The sequence below is a fragment of the Camelus bactrianus genome, chromosome 21, assembly GCF_048773025.1.
Source record: "Camelus bactrianus isolate YW-2024 breed Bactrian camel chromosome 21, ASM4877302v1, whole genome shotgun sequence".
Lineage (NCBI taxonomy): Eukaryota > Metazoa > Chordata > Mammalia > Artiodactyla > Camelidae > Camelus > Camelus bactrianus.
In genome coordinates, this window is record NC_133559.1 from 12,508,238 (window position 1) to 12,529,494 (window position 21,257).

At 35.3% G+C, this 21,257-nt stretch overlaps 1 protein-coding gene across 1 annotated transcript in view; it reads left to right on the top strand.

Moving 5' to 3' along the window:
- Positions 1–21,257, top strand: part of ATF6 (activating transcription factor 6) — a 166,932-nt gene that overhangs the window by 31,341 nt on the left and 114,334 nt on the right. The window contains exons 8-9 of the mRNA XM_074349717.1: positions 7,367–7,552; positions 8,575–8,666. Coding sequence (XP_074205818.1) covers positions 7,367–7,552; positions 8,575–8,666 — 278 coding nt within the window. The remainder of the gene's footprint in view (positions 1–7,366; positions 7,553–8,574; positions 8,667–21,257) is intronic.

Below are 21,257 nucleotides of genomic sequence, written 5' to 3' on the forward strand. Positions count from 1 at the left end.
TCTGTAGAGTTGCATTGTTTTGGTTATTGGGACAACTGACCAGGGGAAAAAAGTGAAATTCTATTCTAGATATCCTGCAGTGGGTCAAGGTGGAGCACAAACTCTTGGCAGAAATCAATTGGTAGGAACAATGGAAAGAAAATGATGAGGAAGTTGGTCAGAACTAGAAATAGCATCAGATGGGAGACTGATGAAAGGGTACAGGTTTTACTGATAGGAGGCCTCAGATCTTCCTCTCAGCCCATTCACCTCGTTGAGCATCTTCCAAACCCTTTATTACTTTGGACCCTCTGTCTGATTCTTTGCTTAGTGGCTTTGACCCCTTCCTTCCCAGTCCCTTCCCTTTGGGAGTCCCTGCCCTGAGTCACTAGAGCCATCATGAGACGGTAGGTGCTGGGGGGATCCGATCCCCTTTCACTGGCCTGCAGGTATTAGAAGTGGTGTGAATGGGATTCCTCTGGTGTACACACCTAACTGGAACTTTGTATTTCTTTTCTCTGGAGACAGTGTTATACAGTTAACCTCAAGATTTCAGGTATTGCTAGTATTATGAGCATGGAGGTGGTGTGATCTTGGCCTAGAAGGCCTTTGCTTTATTGCAAAGGAGAAATTGCTGAACTTGAGAATTGACTACCTTAACACAAGCAATAAGCAAGTCTCCTTATTGTCCAGAGACAGGTGTTACCTCATCTCTGAAGGTTTCTTGCTGGAAATACAACCCTGAGAAATGGCCTCAGTTAAGAGTGGTCAGGGCCTTGTATTCTTATACCCAGGAAGATGTGTTAGTAGCAGTACTCACAGGGGCCCCCCAGAGGGGTAACTTTCAAGAAAAATTTGACTCTAAAATAATCTGTTTACAATGCAAAGAAGTGCAGAGAAACTGTTAGAATAATGAAGTGTTCTATTTCAGGGGAAAAAAGGGTGTAACTTCTACTGACACTTAAGCTACTTATTTTATCTGTAACACACAAGAATAGATACTCTGTTAGGTCAGAGTGTGAGCTGAACATTTAAGAAATTATGTGGCTAGCTTAGATCTAAGGAGATTAAATAATGGATAGATACTTTTTAGTAACAAAATTCTTTAACAAGAAAGATATTGAGATTGTGATATCTCTTTAGGCTATAAGGTAGTGGAATCCATCAGAACAAATACAGCAGGAAAATTTGGAGATCTGAAAAGCCGTCAGATTCTCATGAAAAATTACTTCTGTGCTGACTACTTTTTGGCTTTGCTGCTACCAGGGACTCTGCAAATAAAAGAAAAACATGCTTTGTTAAAATATCCGTAGTTCCCCTTTAGATGGAGATTTGGGGTTTCTAAAAATTTATCTTGAATAAAGACTCTGGCAAGTAATCTCATTTTTGCTTACTGTAGCTTTGGAATGGAAGTGAATAGAAAGTTTTTTTGGTGGTAGGGGAGTGGGTATAGCTCAGTGATAGAACGCATGCTTAGCATTCACAAGTCTTGGGGTCAATCCTCAGCACCTCTATTAAAAAAAAAGTTTTTTTTTTTCCTGATGTGTTGCGTTAGGTTAAATTTATGTTGTAGCAACTTTAACACAACATTCTTTATTCTTTATTCTGTGTTTTTCAGTTTGGCATCTTGATAAGGTTAATAGTAGTTATTTTTAAAGGGACGCTGAGTTGTATCAATAAATAATTAAATATGTCTCTCTTTTCTCTGATTTTCCTTTCTCGGAGACAATCCTCCCATGGCCCAGGTGCTTTCTAGCCATTTTTGCCCCCTTCTCAGAAGCAGTCATTATTACTAGTTTTTTGTGCATCTTTCTTGAGACAGTTCTTTGATATATAAGTATTTGTATTTTTACCTATTTACCTATTTTGTGGAATGGTAACATAGTATAAACACTGTCTTGTACCTTGCTTTTCTCACTTAATATATCTTAGAGATCCTTCCATACCAGTACATAAAAAGTTTTCTTATTCTTTTAATAGCTGCATCGTAGTGTATTTCATAGGTGTGCTATAATCATTTAAGACTTCTGCAGGTTTTTTCCTTCATAAACATACCTCCATTGAATAACTTGGTACTTATTTAACTTTGTTCATGTGCAAGTATATCTGTAGGATAAATCCCTAGAATTGGAATTGGAGAATCAGAAAGTAGGTAATTTTTCACCTTAGGGGTAGTTGTGATTTGTTTTTCCACTTTCAGTGTCCGAGAGTGCCGGTCACAGGGTTTCTTAATGGAGCCCATAGTTACATTTCAATGTTTCCATAAAGAAGTTCCCTTTTCTTCAGCTAGTTCCTTACCTTGGATAACTGTTGTAATACTTTGTGTTCATGTGCATTTGTCTGGAGAGCCCACAGCTTCTGTGTAGTTTGATTGTTTGTTTTTTCAGTAGCTTAATTAAGCTACAATTCATATATCATAGACTTTACCCTTTTAAAACATAGTTTAGTGGTTGTTTAATATATTCACGGAGTTGTGCTACCATCACTGCTATCTAATTCCAGAATATTTCATCACCCTAAAATGGAACTCCATTCCGCATCCTCCCCAACCCCTGGCAACTACTGATCTACTTTCTGTTTGAAGTTGCCTATTCTGGACATTTCATATCAGTGAAATTATATGCAGTGTAGCTTTTGTGTATGACTTCTTTCACTTAACATAGTATTTTTTCAGGTGCATTCATGTTGTGACATGTATCAGTACTTATTCTTTTTTTTAGAAAATTGTATTGGGTCATAGTCAGTTTACAATGTTGTGTAATACTTATTCCCTTTTATGGACAAATTATGTTCCATTGTTCCAGTGCTGGGACAAGAATTAAGAGCTCCTGACTTCCAGTGTTGTCATTTAATAACTAAATTACTATTCCTGTTACTCATTTGGCTACACCAAGTATTTCTAGGGACATGCAAAGTGGAGGAGTCACTAACTGAAGGCACAAGAAATTGCTCTGAGGATCTTTGAAGGTCCTTGTGCTCAGGATTAAGGTTCTCTCATTCTTCAGGAGGCTCTGCCCACAATGTGACTTTCCTAAGGGCACCTGGTGGTTACTCCTGCCTTTGCCCATCTACCAGTTTTCTCTTCACACAGAAGATGAGATTGGATAGGGCAGCCTGGACCTACAGTCTAGCAGGGGTTTTGGCTATTATCCTTTCTCACTCTGGAAATCATACTACCTGTCACAAGGCATTCTTCATTCAGGAAAAAGAGAAAGAGAAATTTCAAGGTGAAAATTATTGCCTTGACTCTGCCAATCAAATGGTTCAGGTTACCAGTATTGAAGCTTCTTTATTTAATTTTTGGTGAGTAGGAACCTGGTTATACCACACACCCCCCCCCCAACCTAAACACACACACACCTGAATAGAGAGTAAAATAAAACTTTGGCTTTCTGTCATGAGATTTGAGAAGTGTAGGGGTAGTACAAGTAAAAGTTTTCTCTTTTTGTGCTTTAAACAATTTTATGAAAAAAAGTATACTTAAGATTCTTAAGAGGAATCAAATTAAAATATTTAATTTATTTGAACATAAAATTAAAAATATAAATTAAATTGGTTATAAGTTTAAAAATTTGACTGTAAATTAAATTTGCCAATGAGTTTAGCTGTACACATTTTTTAGGATATATTTATAAATATATTTACTATAATATACAATAATATGTAAATTTTTTAAGTCGTGTAAGAAAGTTTATTCCTTTGGCTTTTAAATCAGTTTCAAATAGACAAAATTTATTTTTAAAATTTAATTGAAAAATTTGTTTGATGTGATGAAGAGATTAACTGGGGACAAATTCTGCTTATACATCAGTGCAGAGAGAAAGATTCAGCAAAATGAGAGTTAGAACTGGTAGAAAGACGGAAAGTAAGCCAGTGGCTCATTCACTTGTAGGCCATCAGTACTTGATTTGGCCTGAGCTTCTGGGAGATGTTGGAATTTATTTCTTAGCATTAAAATGTTATACTTTACTGTCTTTAATTTATTGCCATCCAGGACTTTGAAGCTCATTTCTTTTATTTTTAAACTTGTAGTTTTTATCAGTCAATAACTTTTAAAATTAAAAAACATACTGCAAACAGACTTAGAATTTTGACTCTTAAATTGACCAGCCTTTAAAAAGTACTTTTCCATTTGTGAAAGTTCTCCTTTTATGAGAGTCTTTCTTACAGTTAAATAAATAGTTTGTTTAATAATAATGAAACACCGTATTTTATAGTGCAGTGACACTAAAGGGAGAATATTTTGTGGCTGTGGAGTTCTTTTTTTGTTTTGTTTTGCAAAGCACAATGCGTGGTGGAAAAGTTGTCTGAAGGCAGGATGATCGGAAGCAGAGACTGGCTAGCTATTCACTCATTTGGGTCATGCTAAATCATCTGATATGCTCATAAGGGAGATGTGTGAATTAATTAATGGGCCAGAGTATTGATGCATCTTTTCAGACTGCCAACAGAGGAGATTAAGCTTCCAGATACAAGCAGTTCCATCAGTCTTCGATTTCAAATGGGCACATAATTGAAGTCATCACACAGTTCACTTAGTTTAGAGTTCCAGGCTGTGATGCAGGACTTCCTATTTGGTATTTAAAAGCAGTGTGGAGCTGTTGTATAAGTAGCACTGGGCTTGGAATCAGCTGTCCTAAGTTCTAGCCTTGACTCTTCTACTCTCTAACAATATCGAACAGTGAAGCTTATTTTAAAGAATCTTGAAAACTGTAATATTTTCAACAGGAAGAGATTAAGTATATTTTGGAATATTACGATAATTGAAATACTATGCTGCCATTCTCATGGCATGTCAAAGATGATCATAATACATTGTATTTGCAAAAATCAGCTTACAAAACAATAATTACAGTGTAATCCCTTTTTGCTTATGAAAATCTCCCCTCACCAAAAAAAGCAGTATTTTTGTATGAGTGTGTGTGTTTAACCTGAAAATATATATATATATATATATAGCCTAGGAAATACAGAATAATTTAAATATTTTTTACTGAGATAGCTGAAGATAGCTTGTTGAGATACAAAGTTGAAACTCTGTGTTTGGTGATTCCTGTGGTTTTATATATTTTTACTGTATTTATCCTTTGAATTTATTGGTAGTATTTACTTCATTTTCAAAACTAGTCTATCTTTTTGTATGGGAAGAAATGAATATTTGGCCACAGGTGGTTTTCATTTTTTTTGTATGAGGCGTGTGCATTGACAGCCTTTGAAACTCTATGCTGTGTAGTACGCAGGTGCTTTTATTGTTTATAGAAATCCCTAATCCTTGTTTGAAATTTATTAAATGGTATACCATCTGTAAGCCTCCCCAAATTCCATATATTAACTAGCCTTTAAAGTAAGATTGCCTTTTATCTTAACTTTTAGTATAAATGCTTCCATCTGGGAACCTTCTCTTTTATGTACTTGTTCAGTGTTCTGTGTACTTCAGCACTCTCGTATTAAGTATTAATTATGGACACGGCATTCCTAGTAACAATGAAGATCACTAAGAATAACAGCAGATTGAACAGGGTGTCATTGTCCAGAGAATAGTTTGAATAATTGATGAGTAATCAGTCCATCATGGCTTTTCCACTGCTGTGTGTGTGTGTGTGTGTGGTGTGGTGTGTGTGTGTAGCATTACTTAAGAGTGGGATAGTTATTCCACAGGGAAATTTATAGATTGATGGTTATATAAGCCAGTATTCTTGTGAAGTTTCAGTTAAAAAAAGGAAAAATACCCTTCTTGACATCTCATGTAATGTTTCTTTTCCTTGTGAGTTCTGATTGAAAGGTTGTTGACAGTGTTTGGTGCTGAGAGATTGCCTGGTTGGCTTTGGTATACCTCTGTGTCTAGCAAATGTAGCATGGGGTGGGAATTGTGTTGTTATGTTAAAAGAAATCAGTATTAAATTATTTAATTTTATTTACCCATCTCAGTAAGTTATTAAATACCCACAGTAAAATGTTTTTTTTTAAAGCCCTTTACAAAACACAAAGAAGTCAGTAAATCAGTCATCTGTATACTTACAATAATACATATAATATTATTTGGTGCTTTTTATGGACTTAATTTTGCTACCTCACCATCTCTCACAAATAAGTTAGACTAATGCTGAAACAAATAGGTTCCATAATTTAGTTTAGAAAATGTGGCAACAAATTTGCTCAGTAAGTTTTGATTAATGGTAGATATTGTGGGTAGTATTATATGATTTTGTCTTCTAAGATTTTATAAAATCTAATTGGAGAGAAAATGTTAACATTTACGAACCAGTTGAGACCATTAGAGTGTTCAAGTGTGTCTTCCAAATTGTAAGGGCATAAGAAAGTCAGACAAAATATAAACTCTAAGTGGTTTAGTTTGGAGGGTCCTTAGAATTAGGTTGGTGGAGGAGACAGCATTCCAAATTGGAATAAACAGTATGAATAAAGGAACTAATTAGGCATGTGTTAAGACTTTGCAGTAGCCTTAATGATATGATTGGAGGGTGTGGTGTGAACAGTTGTGGGGTTAGGGCAGTAGGGAGTGGTCACATTATGAAAGATTTTAAAAGCAAAAGGTGGGTAGCTAGAAAGAATGACTAGCTTGTTTTTGTAATGGAGTTGCAAGATTAAAATGGTTTTTTGGGAAGGAGGTTATCTTAGAAATGGTAGACAGGAAGAGATTGAAGCCAATTAAAATAGGAGGCTGTTGCAGTAGTCTAGAGATGAGTTAATGAGTGCCTGTATTAGGAAAATGGTAGTGGAAATGGAAAGGAATAACTGAGACATACTTTCACTGGAAGAAACTTGGATATTAGCATATCCTCAATACATATTTAGTGAGTACGTGAAAGATTGAGAGATGGAGTAAATTTAGAGAATGAAAGAAAAATAGGTTAATGGTCACTTCTTCCTTTATATCCTGAGAGATACTTACCACTGACATAAGATGAGTAGAGTAAAAAAAAAAATTTAGGTAGAGGGAGATAATAAGTTTGCACATACTGAGATAGAAGTGATGGTAACTCTGCAAGTTGATGTGGCTTAATAAGTAGTTGGATATATGATTCAGGAAAACAGTCAATTAATTCAGGACCTGCAGTATAGATTAAAGGTGTAAATGTATACATATGTATACATACATATATATGTAGCATTTTTCTAAAGGGAAAAATTGGAAGATCAATAAATAAGCCTTAAAAAACACTAGAAGAAATTATTTAGTATTTAGACTTTAGAAGGTCCTATTAATCATTTGATGTCAGTTTACTTAGAGTAATATTTTTTAAAACCTGTTTTAAAACAACCAATAACCTATGCCTTGAATAATTTGTTTAAAAATAGTTGTAAAAATCAGTATATTCTGGTCTGATCCTAAAATCCAAATGTTCTGATTCACTGTAACTTTTCCTAGATTGCCGTGCTAAGGAGACAGCAACGTATGATAAAAAATCGAGAGTCGGCTTGTCAGTCCAGAAAGAAGAAGAAAGAGTACATGCTAGGGCTAGAGGCAAGGTTAAAGGCCGCCCTTTCAGAGAATGAGAAGCTGAAGAAAGAGAATGGATCATTGAAGCGGCAGCTGGATGAAGTCGTGTCAGAGGTGAGTGCCTGGGGTAGAGCTGGGGATGATGGGTTAAAGTATTCTTTTATCCTAAGAAATCAATTGGAAATTTTACATTTTAAATTAAATTGTATAAAATAACAGTACCAAGAAAAGACCAGCACAATAAGCCCAAAAACATTTGTAGCAAGGATAAAGTATTGGAAAGAGGAACCTTTGAATTGTACCTCCTAAGCTTTGTACGAGAGTTGTCTCCTTTTCCTGTGTTTCTCCTCACTCATTACCGGAGCACTCTTCTTCCTCTTCTTGGTCATCTCCCTCTCCTACTCTTTTGTCTCCCCCCTCCCCCTCCCCACTTCTTCCTTCCTCCCTCTCTCCTTTTTTGACTAAATGAATCCCATTGAGGATCTTAAATAGTCCCCTTATGTCATTCCTTTTAAAAAAGGAAACAACACAAAATTTAAAAAATTTTAGTGTTTTCTCACGACCACAGTTACGTATTTTGCATTTTGTTGCCATGCTGGTCTTAACAAGGTTAACCTTTTCCTTAATTCTGTTCATGTAATGTGCTGTTTTCGGAGTTTCCTACTGCAGTGCTGTCCTGTGTGTAGATGGGCCTGCGGTGCTGGCCCACGTAGATGTCTTGTGCCTGCTGAGTGAGGCTTCTTACGTTGCTCTTTCTCTCTTGCCCTGAGCACATGGGAATATTCCATTATGTTACTGAAAACAGTGATTTAAGAGGGAGACAAATTGCAGAAGTATTTCAAACTTCTTTGAAGATCCATAAAAATATAAAATTGTTGAATCCTTTCCTTTTGGGTGAAGAAGCATCTGCAACAGACTGGTGACTGTGTTTCTTCTCTCCTTTTCTCTCTCTGCCAGAGAATTTGGAAGGTTCTGCTCTAGTGTTTTGAAAAGTACTATTTCCTCACCTTTGAGTTTTGTTTTTTTGTTTAAGCATTCACATAACTGGTGAAGAGGAGAGTTCTTATCAAAGAAGATGCTTTTTGTGAGACTGATGTGTAGTTTAATTGTATTTAACATCATTATTTTTTTTTTAGAACCAGAGGCTTAAAGTTCCTAGTCCAAAGCGAAGAGCAATCTGTGTGATGATAGTATTGGCGTTTGTAATACTGAACTATGGACCCATGAGGTAAGTGTATAGACAAGTATTTTGGATATTAATGTTAAAAATTTTAATTCTCATTATTATTTTAGCTCTACTCATAAGCTAGAGAAAAACAGATTTGTTTTGTTGTTCTCAGAGAAAAGAAGGAAGAAGAAAGATTGGTTCCTCTTCCTTGTTCTTCACCTTGGTCCAGCAGAAAGTTTAAAATTTTTTAATGAAGGAAGCCTTAAATTAGTAAACAGATCACTGGTGAAGCAGAATAATGAACTGATTGAGATCATGGGCCTTGAAATCAGACTGAGTTCAAATCCTAGCTAATCCACTTAGTAATTTTGTTGTCTTAAGCAAGTTATTTAATCTCTCTGTGCCTCAGTTCCTTCCCTTCCTCAGTAATGTAATACTATTACCTGCCTCAATTCTCTGATACATGAGCATCAGTGATTAGAAGGCACTTGGATGGCTTCCTCCTTAGCTAGAAAATAAGCAGCCAGAGCAGTAATTCTGTTTCTGATTTTGTAGGTTTGGAACGGGAATCAATATAAATATTTTAAGCATTTCAGCTGAATTTGGTACAGGTTTTCAGCTAAATGACACCTAAGAAAGTCTGCTTTTAGGTTGGAGTCGTAGACTATTAGAATTCAAAGAGATGTTAGGAATCATCTTTTTCAGATTCCCACTCACTGTGGCACACTCAATACATAGACAAAACCAGCATCCCACGTGTTAGGGAATCAAAGAGTAATCAGGCAGGGGCTAATTCCTTAGTCCCATCATGAAGTGCCATAGACCTGTCTACTTTTTAATTACTTTACTAAGACTGTTCAGTGGAAAGAGGTCATAATTCTGAATTGACTTATTTTTGAAAGTTCATACTATACTAGACATATTACAATAGAATATGCTGAAGAGATACCTGGAATAAGCAAGCAAAAAAACTTTTTTGCTACTTTATTCATTATTTACTCTTGACATTTTGCCCATATTCTTCATGTTAAAATTATTTTGTCATTTAAATTTTTGTGTTTGAAGACTGGGACTTTTTTAATTCACGAAGGTCTATCTCTTGATTAATAAAGGAAAAACGAGATATGTTAATCAAAACCTTGTACTCCTGACTTAGGAACTTAAATATAATTAAATTCTTTGAATAGAGTGAATGAGATTACTATAGAATGAATAGAGTCACCAGCAGCTCTCAGAGAAAAAGCATTTTATACCCTCAGTACCAGAGGGGAGCTGCGTGGGTCTGGGCCATTTGTTAAAACTTCTCCAGCTACACTCATTCTTCCTTTCAAAGTCTCTTTTATATAATCACTTTTTGCACTGATTTCCCTTCAAGACTTGTCCACAGCCATTGGGAAAAACAGAACCATAGGTTTTAATTATTATATTTGTTTGTTTTCTTTAAAATTAAAAAAAAAGTTTTATACAATTTTTAAAGGTTACTTTCCATTTACAATTACTGCAAAATATTGGCTATATTCCCCTTGTTGTACGATATAAACTGGAGCCTATCTTACACACAGTAGTTTGTGCCTCCCACTCCCCAACCCCTATGTTGCCCGCCTGCACTGGTAACCACTAGTTTAATTATTATCTTATATTTAAGTATTAGCTTTTTGAGGTGACCATTAGTCGGTATACCCTGAAGAGTCTAATTTTGATCATTATAGAGGCTGCTCCTTCTCCTTTTCCTTTTAAATGTTCTTTAGACTACCTGGAACCCCAGGGTGCTATGCTTTCAGAACTGCTGCCATAATTAATGTAACTATTCTCCTATTCATAGGCATTTAAGTTACTTATTTTAACTTGTTTACACACACACACACACACACACACACACACACACATATGGTATTGTCCATATATACATAGAGAAAGAGTATGTATGGGGTGTGTGTGTGTGGAGAGAGTAGACTGGAGTTAGAAGGTATGACTATCTGAAATGTGATAGATTATGCCAAGTTGCCTTCCAGAAAGACTGTCCCAGTTTCCACTCCCACCAGCAAGTGGAAGGAAGATCCGTTTCTCTACACCTTTCCTAATGTGGTTATTGTAAATGTGCTTTAATATTTATTTAAATATTTCATATTTGATCTTATGAATCAAAAATATTATCTTTACTACAGCCACACTGGCCTCCTTGCTCTTCCACACACTAATGATGTTCGTGCTTCAGGGTCTTCACATTTGTTATTCCCACTGCCTGGAGTTCTCTTCCCCCAGTGGCCTTCCACCAAGTATTAGCTCAAATGCCACCTCAATGAGACTGTCCAGGACTACCTTCTCTAAATTGCCAGCCCTGCTCCTGCCACCACACTCCCTATTCCCCTTCTTCCTTTACTTTTCCTGGTAGCACCTCTCATTTTCTAGTATACTATGTAGTTTACTTATTTATTTTCTTTACTTTCTTGCAGAGATTTTCATCTCTTTCTGTTTTACAGTGCTTAGTGCACACATAGTAGTAGTAGGCACGTAGTAGTCACTCAGTATATGTTTGTAGTATGAATGAATGTATTCCCTATGTCCCCCATTAGAAGTAAGTTATTTTTTGATATGTCTTTAGCTAGTTGTATTTCCCTTTTAAAAGATTACTTGCAGTCTTGACCAAAAAAGTCCTTTCTTTTAGTATGAGTTGCTATAAACCCATTTGCATATGTTAAGCATGTATCTAGTGTTTATTGACAACTAACCCACTTTCCATACTCTACATATATTTGCTAATTCCTACTTTTGTATGTTTACACCATTCCGAGACAGAAAGGACTTCCTTCTCTCTCTCAACTTATGTTTTTTATTTTCCCCACTGACATTCTTGGTATTGCTTTATTCAACTGTTTCTCACCATTTATGCAATTTGTTACGTTTTCTTCTACTTGTTGAAGTTGTGCTTTGTGCTATTGTTGTTTCTTACACATGTTTTTTTTTTTTTATCGTAGCTGTAAGGTCTCAGGTCATGTTGTCTAGTTCTTTAATTTTATCCTATAGAGACAAGACAGTGTTCATCCCAGAGCAGATACATATTTATGTGTGTTCATTTGCTATTTCTCAAAAACGGTGTGCTTTTAGTTCCTCATGCCTTATCTAGGCTATAGAAGGTACGCATTATTTATTCAGTCAGACATACGGCAAATATTTTTAGACCACTGTTATTTGCCAGCTACTGAGCAAGGAACCAGGGAGGCAAACATGAATAAAAGTCTAGTAAGAGAAGCACATATGTAAACAATTGTAGTAGAAAGAATTATGTAGATGTCGTATAAAGATAGGGGCATATTCCTGAAAGAACATCAGTAACTGATAATGGGAATCACAGAAGCTTTATGCAGTAGCATTTGATGAAAGAATAAGAAGAATGGAATTAAGCTGCAGGAAGTGAGGATGGTGTTGGGGAGACATCTTGTTGTGAAAGCCCTCCTAAGTCAGTAGAGATTTGAAAAGTAAGACAGGAACAAAAAAGTTTCATGAATTAATGATCTTTACTGATGCTGAGGTGATGGGTGTCTTGGGGGATGGGCCTTATTTCCATGAACAGGTAGATCGATCCATTATGGAAGGAGGAGATAATGGTCTTAGTTTATCAGTTAAGGTTTGTGTTACAAAAATTAGATGGACAGTACAAAAAGAGGAATTAAGAATGGGAGAAAGTTTAAATACTTGGAAATCCTGAGGAACAACCTGAGGAGATCTATGTGTCTCTCTCTGTGTGAAGACTTTAGGAACAGAAAGCCAAGAAGTTGTGGGAGAATTAGGAACTGTTCATATTTTTAAAAACATGTTAAAAGGCTTAGATTAAAGAAAAGCAACAAAGAGAAGAGCTGGAAGGAATGCAGAAATACCCAAGTGTCTTAACAAGCTGGAATATCACCAGACACCAAGAATGAAATCAGAAAGAAACTGGCCATAAAACTCATAAAGACCAGAAACTATTTCTTCTAGAGAAAATTTGGCACAAGCAATGTAATATCACAGCTTAGAGTGCAACAGTGATTTGAAAGACTGAAATCTACCCCTGAACCAAATGTTAGGAATGGAGATATTCCATCACGTATATTATTCAGAAGCATTTCTTCATTGACCTCATCGTCCGCAGCCTCTTCACTGCGGGACTGAGGGTCTTCTCGGGCCTGGGAGTCTGCCAGAGGAGCAGGAACTCCCCAGTTGAACCTTGTTAGTACCACCTGCTAGATATTTATTGAACAACATCCACACCCATGGCCTTGTATATGTATAAAGCAAGCATTATTATGTTTTAATTGGCACAGAAACTACATAGGCTTTTAAATAACAGATTGTGAGTTCTAACTGAACTTTTCTAAGGTACCACAAAATTAAGTCTGGCCAGACCAATAGACATTTAAATCGGAGATTTCCAAAGCATTTTAAATTTAGGAACCTAAATTCTTTCAGAAGAGATCACATTACCATAATAAAGTTGTTAATGTTGTTTCAGATGTTCAATGTAGAATTGAACTTTTGTGCCTTATTAGTGTAAGTCCAAGTGAAAAAAAAATATAACACACGTTTGCCAAATATAGGTATGCCTTAAGAAACATTTCCTGAAACCACTTGGTGATGAAATGTAAATACATCTTACATCTAAAGTAAGAGAGTTTTGTCAAAGTAATGTGTAGCAAAACTGACTAGTTTGAAGAGTTTTGGGTTACTGAATAGTCATCACACAGAAAAAGAAAATAAACTAAATAGACTTGAAATGGTTAATTTTTCTGACCTTATTGATAGTGTGTGGATGGTGAAGAAGGCATCTAGCTATTTTTGGCACAGGATTCAAGGAACTGGCCTACTCTGGGTGGTCTGTAAAAATAGTAACTTTAGGCAGCAGGGAATGGCTAAAAGGATAAACGTGAATTGGTAAGAAACCCTCTTCTCACTTACTACTTATTGAGATTGATTGTATGATTATTAGTCATATTTTATCATTGAAGAACCTGAAATTTAACCGAGGTCTCTTTTTAAAAATTATCATTAAAAACTGCCTTTTCTACTATACCATAAAGCATTTTTTTTCCTACCATTGTTCAAGAAACCTTAAGGACTTCTATTTTTGGCAATATGGTAGGTTAGAGGTACAGAGAAATTCTTTGCATTTTAGTACACTAGAAAATGCTGGCTTGAAAAACAAATCAAAACTCCTTTATTTCATGGCTGAACTGAGGAAAAAGGACGGACTTCCCAGAGGCCAGAAATACTAAGATAGTATGAATCCATAATGGTAAGTTAGCATTAGCATTGGAAGTGGTGCTTGTCCTTGAGTTATTTCCTGATCCTTTTGGCCTAGCATCTAGCAGTGGGAAAGAAAGCTCTGTAGCCAAACAAATTGAGAAGTCACAGCTGAAGCCCTCTCACCCAAGTAGAGCTGGAACTTCCAAAGAATGACACTCTTGGTTGCTAGAAGGAGGGAAAAGAGTAGATTGCCATACCACACAGGAAGAGTGTTGGTAAGTACCTATCTTGGTATTGACTTGGAGTAGAGTGGAAGTAAAGAAAAAATTTTCTCTGAAGATTCTTTACCACAAGTCCTAACTCATGCAGATTTGAGTCTGAATTTATACTACCTCTGTGGCCCTCAAAAAGACCAAGCCAGAAAACAGTTTAAGCAGTTCTGTGTTGGTGGTACTGCTAGTCCCCTGGCAGAAGCAAATGCAAATCCTTCTAAGAGAAAGGCACTTTAAATAGATACCTAAAAAAAATTGCCAAAGATAGAGTTCCAGTTGAACAGGAACCCACATCCCCTCACCTCCCCCACATTATTAAACACATCAGGAAACAGGCCACCATGAACAAGAGTTAGAGGAAATAACAAACTACAGAATCCAACTCTCAAAGATTACAGATATTTGAATTAACAGATATAAGATGTAAAATAAATATCTTAAATAAAAGAGGGAATTAAAATATAACAACAGAACAAAAGACTGTCAGAATTGATCATTTTAACATTTTGAAAAAATCTGGAAAAATGTAATGATTAAAAGTTAAAATGAGAAAAACAATGTGCAGGTTAAAACAACAAATTAGGCACATTTGAAGAAAGAAATATTGAATGAAAGGATGGATTAGAAGAAGTTATACAGAATATAACACAGAGAGACAAAGAGATGGAAACATGAGAGATATTAAGAGACTTGGAGGTACACTACCTTAACCAAGCAATCAAGGTAACAATACTAGTCATGGGATGCGCTGACATCTTGTACCTCCTGATGTGATGCACTGAAAAGGGCAAAGGGCACAATATCGCTTCTGTGACATTCCTGCTAAAAGTGCATTACCTAGATTTTTATCATGAAAAAACACCAGATAAATCCATATTGAGGGGACATTCAAAATCTTTTGTAATCTGCAGAAGTGTCAAGGTATTAAGGAAGAAGGAAAATGACCTCAAAAGAAGGTTTTGAGATATAGAAATGAATAGCAAACACAAAAATAATAAATGTGGGTGAAGCTTTAAAAAAAGTTAATGATATAAAACATTAACAATGTCTAGTTTGTAAGGTTAAACAAATAAAGATGGGAGTATATTATCCCCTCCTTATTCTTGGGGGATATTTTCCAAGATCCCTCATAGATGCCTGAAATCGTGGATCGTACCAAACCCTATATATACTATGTTGTTTCCTATACATATATACCCATGATAAAGTTTAATGTATAAATTAGGCACAGTAAGAAATTAACAACAGTAACTAATAATAAAATAGAATAATTATAACATTATACTATAATAAAAGTTATGTGAATGTGGCCTCTCTCTCAAAATAAATTTGTCTTATGGTACAAATTTAATGCCTTTTCCATCTTATCTAAGCACTTATCATACACTGTGACCATAACTTTTGAGTTTGAGGTGTGGTGATAAGACTAGTACAAATTTCTTTTTACTTTTTTGCAATTTCACAGATAGATTTGTTTTTACCATAGATCTTAGCAGCCTCAGCATATGATTTTTTTCCTCTCCTTATTAAGTTGAGAACTTTTTCATTTACAGGAAGCACTTTAGAGCTTCACTTTGGTGTGTACAGATTGTCAGCATCACTACTCTTGTACTTTGGGGCCATTATTAAGTAAAATAAGGGTTACTTGAACCCAGGCACTGCAATGCTGATACAGTCGCCCTGGTAGCTGTGAGATGGCTACTAAGTGACTTAACGAGTAGGATACACTGAACAAAGGGATGATTCCTGGGTGGGACTGAGCAGGACAGTACGAGATTTCATCATGCTACTCAGAATAATGCACAGTTTAAAACCTATGAATTGTTTATTTCTGGAATTTTTCATTTAGTATTTTCAGGCTATGGTTGATCACAGGTAACTGAAACCACAGAAAGCGAAATCGCGCAGGGGGACTACTATAATTTCTGGATAGGAATATCTGATAAATTGTGAGGGGAGTGATTAAACTTAAAACACTCAGTTTCTATTCTTGTTTGGGAAGTAGGTAAAGATAATGATTATGTCTAGACTTAAAATTAATTGGCATTTTAAAGTTTTAAAGGGTAACCTCTAACAAATATAATTAGAGTATATCATTTCAAAATCTAGTAGAAGAAAAATCATGGAATGTGGTGGACAGACTCAGTCCAAAAGATGGCATGAAGAGAGAGAAAGAAAGAAACTGCTAGATTATGAAAGCACAAAATATTATAGTAGAAATGAATCTTGAATATTATCTATAATCACAGTAAGTGGAAATATACTGAACTCTGCATTTAGAAGGCAGGGGGGAGGGGAAAAAGTAAAGTTCAGTTTTATGTTATTTATAAGAGAAATACCTAAAAGCATAAAGCTATAGAAAAGTAGAAGCCCAAAGGATGGAAAAAGCAAATACTAGCCAAATGAAAGCTGGAGTTGCTTTGTAAATATCAGACACATAGACTGTAAGGAGAAAAGCATTATTAGACATAGTCACTACATGCTGATTTAAAAGTTTAGTTTACCAAGAAGATAAAATAATTCTAAATTAGTATGGTCCTAATAATATAGCTTGGAAATAGTAATTGATGAAACTACAGGGGAAAATTGACATTCTGCTGTTACAGTAGGAAATTTTAGCCTACCTCTCTCAGTAATTGATAGATAAGAAAATCTGCAAGAATACAAATGATTTGATTATTGTCATGATTAAATTTGACCTAATGACTGTATGTATATAAACTGCATCTATCAACCTCAGAGAATTTTTCAACCATACACGAAAGTGTTAAAAAATTAATCTGTACGAGGTCATAAAGGAAGTATCAACAAATTTCGAAGACTAACATAATTGACTACATTAACTGTCAATGCAATTAAGCTAGAAATCAATAACAAAAACATGAAACTAAGAACTCCTATACTACTAAAAATTACAAAGCATAATGAAACCCATAGATCAAAGAAGAAATCATAATGAAATTTGGTATTCAATTATGGTATTAAAATGCTATTTATCAGACCTTGAAAGAAGTATCACATTGTGTGGGAAAAGCAAATTGCAGAAAAATGTTTATAGTATGATGACATTTATATCAAGTTCAAATCAGAAAAACTGTACATTATGAATGAATGTGCATATGTGGTATAGCTAGAAAGAAAAGCAAGGGAATTGTTATTACAGATTTCAAAAGTGACAGTGAGCAAGTTTAACTCATCCCTGGAGAGGAAGGGGTAAGTATTTCTTCTTGATGCTCCCAAATTATCCTGTATACGTATCATAGAATGTATCACACTTTACTAATTGTTGGTGTATCTGTCTTCACCACTATAGACTCTTGTGTTTTTTTTTTAAAAGACTAGAAGTTCTGCCTTATTTCTTTTTCAGTGTTCTCAGCATCTAGCTTAATGTGTATAGTACATGGTAGACACATGTTGCACTGAATTGCTAAGAAGGGTTTTGTCATGGTGACAAAGAGAAAAGGACATTCCAGGCAGAGAGAATACTCTGAACAAATGCTTAGAGAGTTGAAAGAGGGTGGCTTTTACCTGGAATAAAACGCAGTCAGGGATGGTTAGAGCTCACCTTGTTTTTAGTTGTACTTGATATATTGTAGCTACTTAATAAATATTTGTTGGATAATGGTTGAGTGACTAAATGAATGAATGACTGAGTGTGAATGAGCATGGAATATATGGTGGGGAATGGGCTGAAACAATTGCGCTGAAAAGGCAGGCTGTGACCAGGTCATACAGGGCATCACGTTTGCTACAAAGGAGAAAAGGATGAAACAGTGACTAATGCAAGGGAATGTTATAGTGAGTACTAAGTGATATGGTGTGTGTTATGAGCGTTGTACTGAAAAGTGGGAGATAAATGAAGATAGTTATTGTAAGGAAAGGCTTCATGGAGGAGAATAAAATGAAAGATTTATAAGAAGAGGAGAGATAGACATTCCAAGGGAAGGGTATGACACATGACAATAACCAAGGTATAATGCAGAGATAGGAAAGAAGTTGTCCCCCTGCTTAAAAAATAAAAAAGGCAAAAAATTTTCTTCCAATCCTGAGCCTCTCATGACTGATTACATTTAAAATTTTTTGTTGGACATTTTCTAAGGTACCTTAATTTTCATAGCTATTCCTTTATCTCATTACTACTACTTTCTGCACTATAAATGTAGTTTCTTCTAATCATTTTTTATATACTAAACCTTCTAACAGATGTTGAAATTGGATAAGATACAACATAAATGGTTATTAAGTTTAAATTTTATGAGATTGAAGGGGATATTTTCTTTGTTGGGAGAGGGCTTGATCTTTTATAATTTCCTCCTCATGGGTTCCTACTTCCTTGAAGCAGTGGTCAAAGAGCACACCTGACATTGTTCATACCAAAGGCATGGTTTTTCATTGCTACTCTATGCTGTGTTCTGTTTAATTTATAAGTTTTATTATTGTTTTAAGTTTGTACTTCATGACTGTTTTGACAGTAGGTAAGTTTAACTCGCTCCCAGCTGACCCCAAGGATTGATGTAAATCTCAGACTTGTATAGATATCCAGGAAATACGATGAGGTAGGGGAAATGAGCAGTGTTCATTTTAAACACTTGTAAAAATATTTCTGCATGGAGGGAAGTTGAATTAATTTAAGAAATCAGAGGAAAATAAGGCAAGAGAAAGGGAAAATTGATTAATTTTGATGGAAGGAAAAGAATTTCCAGAAGATTTTGTTAGCAACATGGATTTTAACCAGCAGCAAGTTTTGCTAAAAATACTTCCTTCTTTATAAAACAGGGTGATTGAGAGCCTATTGGAAAAGCATCAGTCTAAACCCTACTTGCAATTTGTTATTTATTATCAGCTTTGTTATGTTCTGAGCTTTGTTGACTGTTGAGTAATGGTAGGGCTACAGTTTTTATCACAGAAGTCTGTCTGATACTTTGCAAATTTTCCTTTTCTCCTTAACAGTTTGGATGATTTTTTTGTTAAATTCTCTCAAAGTGGTTTTCAATCTTGCTTGCACATAATCACTATGAAATCTTAAAAGGAGAGCTAACTGAGCCCTACCCTAGATCTCTGGAATCTTAGTAAGATGGGTCTAAATCATTTGTTTTTAAAAAGCATTTTCTTCAGGTGATTCTGAAGTATGTCCAGGGTTGAAAACTACTGTGTATAGTTTCGTATTTCTGTTCTTTCTATACATTGACCCCTATGGAAATTCTAAGAGTACTTATCCCTTAAATTAGGAGGTTATACACACACACACACACACACACACACACACACACACACACACACACACACACACACATATAAATGAGAAGTTTTATTGAATCTCTATACAGACACTTGTATATTTGTAGGTTTGTCTTATATAATTGAGGAAATTTATGGACCTGTGTTTTGGACAGCATAGAATCCACAGCATAACCCTGTGAGAGGAACTTCTTCCTGGCACATAGGATTGCAGTTTATAGATTCCTTTGTTATATTTTCCCCTTTCTATTTTAAAAGTCACTATATTCGTCCTTCTTTTCTGCAAATAATAAAGCAACATCCCAAGGTTTTAAATATATTAGGGCTTTTAAAAAAATTAGCAGGTGTTTGAAGTTGACAGTATTTTTTCCTTGTTTGTTCTGTGTTAGGTGCTATCCCCTCATGAGAACCAGAATCTTTTCAGTTTGGGACATCAGACTTGGATGAGGAAGGGTAAATCATACTACTCAAGGGCCAGCTACTCTGGTTTTCTTATGAGACTATGTTATAAGGAAAAGGTGACCTCAGAGAATATGGTATTGAATTTGAGTTGTCTGGAACTGGTTAGAAATAGTCTTTAATTCCAGTATTCTCTAAGTTTGTCAGCTTTTCAGTATTTTTACAGGAAGAACTGTAGCTTCTTATCCTGAGATGAGCCTGTCCCCAAATCTGGTTTCAATTTTTTTCTGTTCAATTGCTAAGCACGTTTTGCTGTATGATATCACTGTTGGCTGTAGGCTAAAAGTTACTGTATAACTTAAATGTCAGGCTTCAAACCACCAAATATACATAGTTTTGTTCAGCCAGACTTTTAAATGAAATCTAATTCAAGTTCTTGGCTAAAAGTACTTTCCACATTTATCAAAGTGACACATAAACTGAAGAAATACAATACATCTAAATACCAGGTGTTATCGAATCCAGGATTGCAGAGAGGTAGTGGAGCTAAGGACAGTTCTTTCTTCAAATAGTCCAATCTATTCGTGTTCTTCTAAAAAGTATCCATGCAGAGTAATTGGTACTTTTTTCTTCTAGCCTCTGCAGATTTAATCTTTTGTTTAAAAAAAAAAATGGCTTAGAGTCCATCAGTAGTGCAGAGCTGAGTTTTGAGGCCATGGAAAATTCTCTTGAGGATTTTCTTTAGTTTTGTCTTATGATCATATGAGTTGCATATAGAGAGGTGTATAAGGAGTATCCCAGTGGCTTTATTATATATCACTTGGAGACCTTTCCCCTAAACTTGAATTTTTATAATGAAGGGAAAAGCAGTTGAAATCAGAAATCTACATCCTTTGATAACTTCCTTCTTTACCTTGAGTAAGTCACTATGTCACTTTCAAACATAAAAGGATGTAATGTAGTAAATTCTGCTGCTTCTGTCTTGTGAGGATGTCAGTGAGAAACTAGGGCAGATGAGAAAACTGTTGGAGTTTTAAGTTGGTTACTTTGATATTTTCTTTAGACTACAAATCTTAGTTTAACATAAAACAAGTGGATGATTTGTCTGAAAAAGCTTTCTCAAACACAATTTTCAGTAGTAAGCTGTGCAAAACATAAATAACAGAAAAATACACAGCTTTACTTTGTAACATGAAGGTCTAGCCTAATATTAAGGTAGTAGAGGATAACTTTGAAACTTTTGATTATATCAAAATATATGTAATTATCTGTTGCTTCTAGGCAGTTTGCCATTAATGCCTTATTTTCTCCAGATCTGACCTGTTTTGTCATTTCAGTAAGCATTTGAAACTTATATTTTAAGATTCATTCTGCAAATTGTTTTCAATCGAATTATGGCTGCTGTGGCATGAACTGTGTGTGCTGTGCATTTAGATTTTATGGTGTCTGTGTTTTCCAAACATAAACTGGCATTAATATCTTTTGTTCACAGTCAGTTTTATCATAATCCATGATCTCGGAG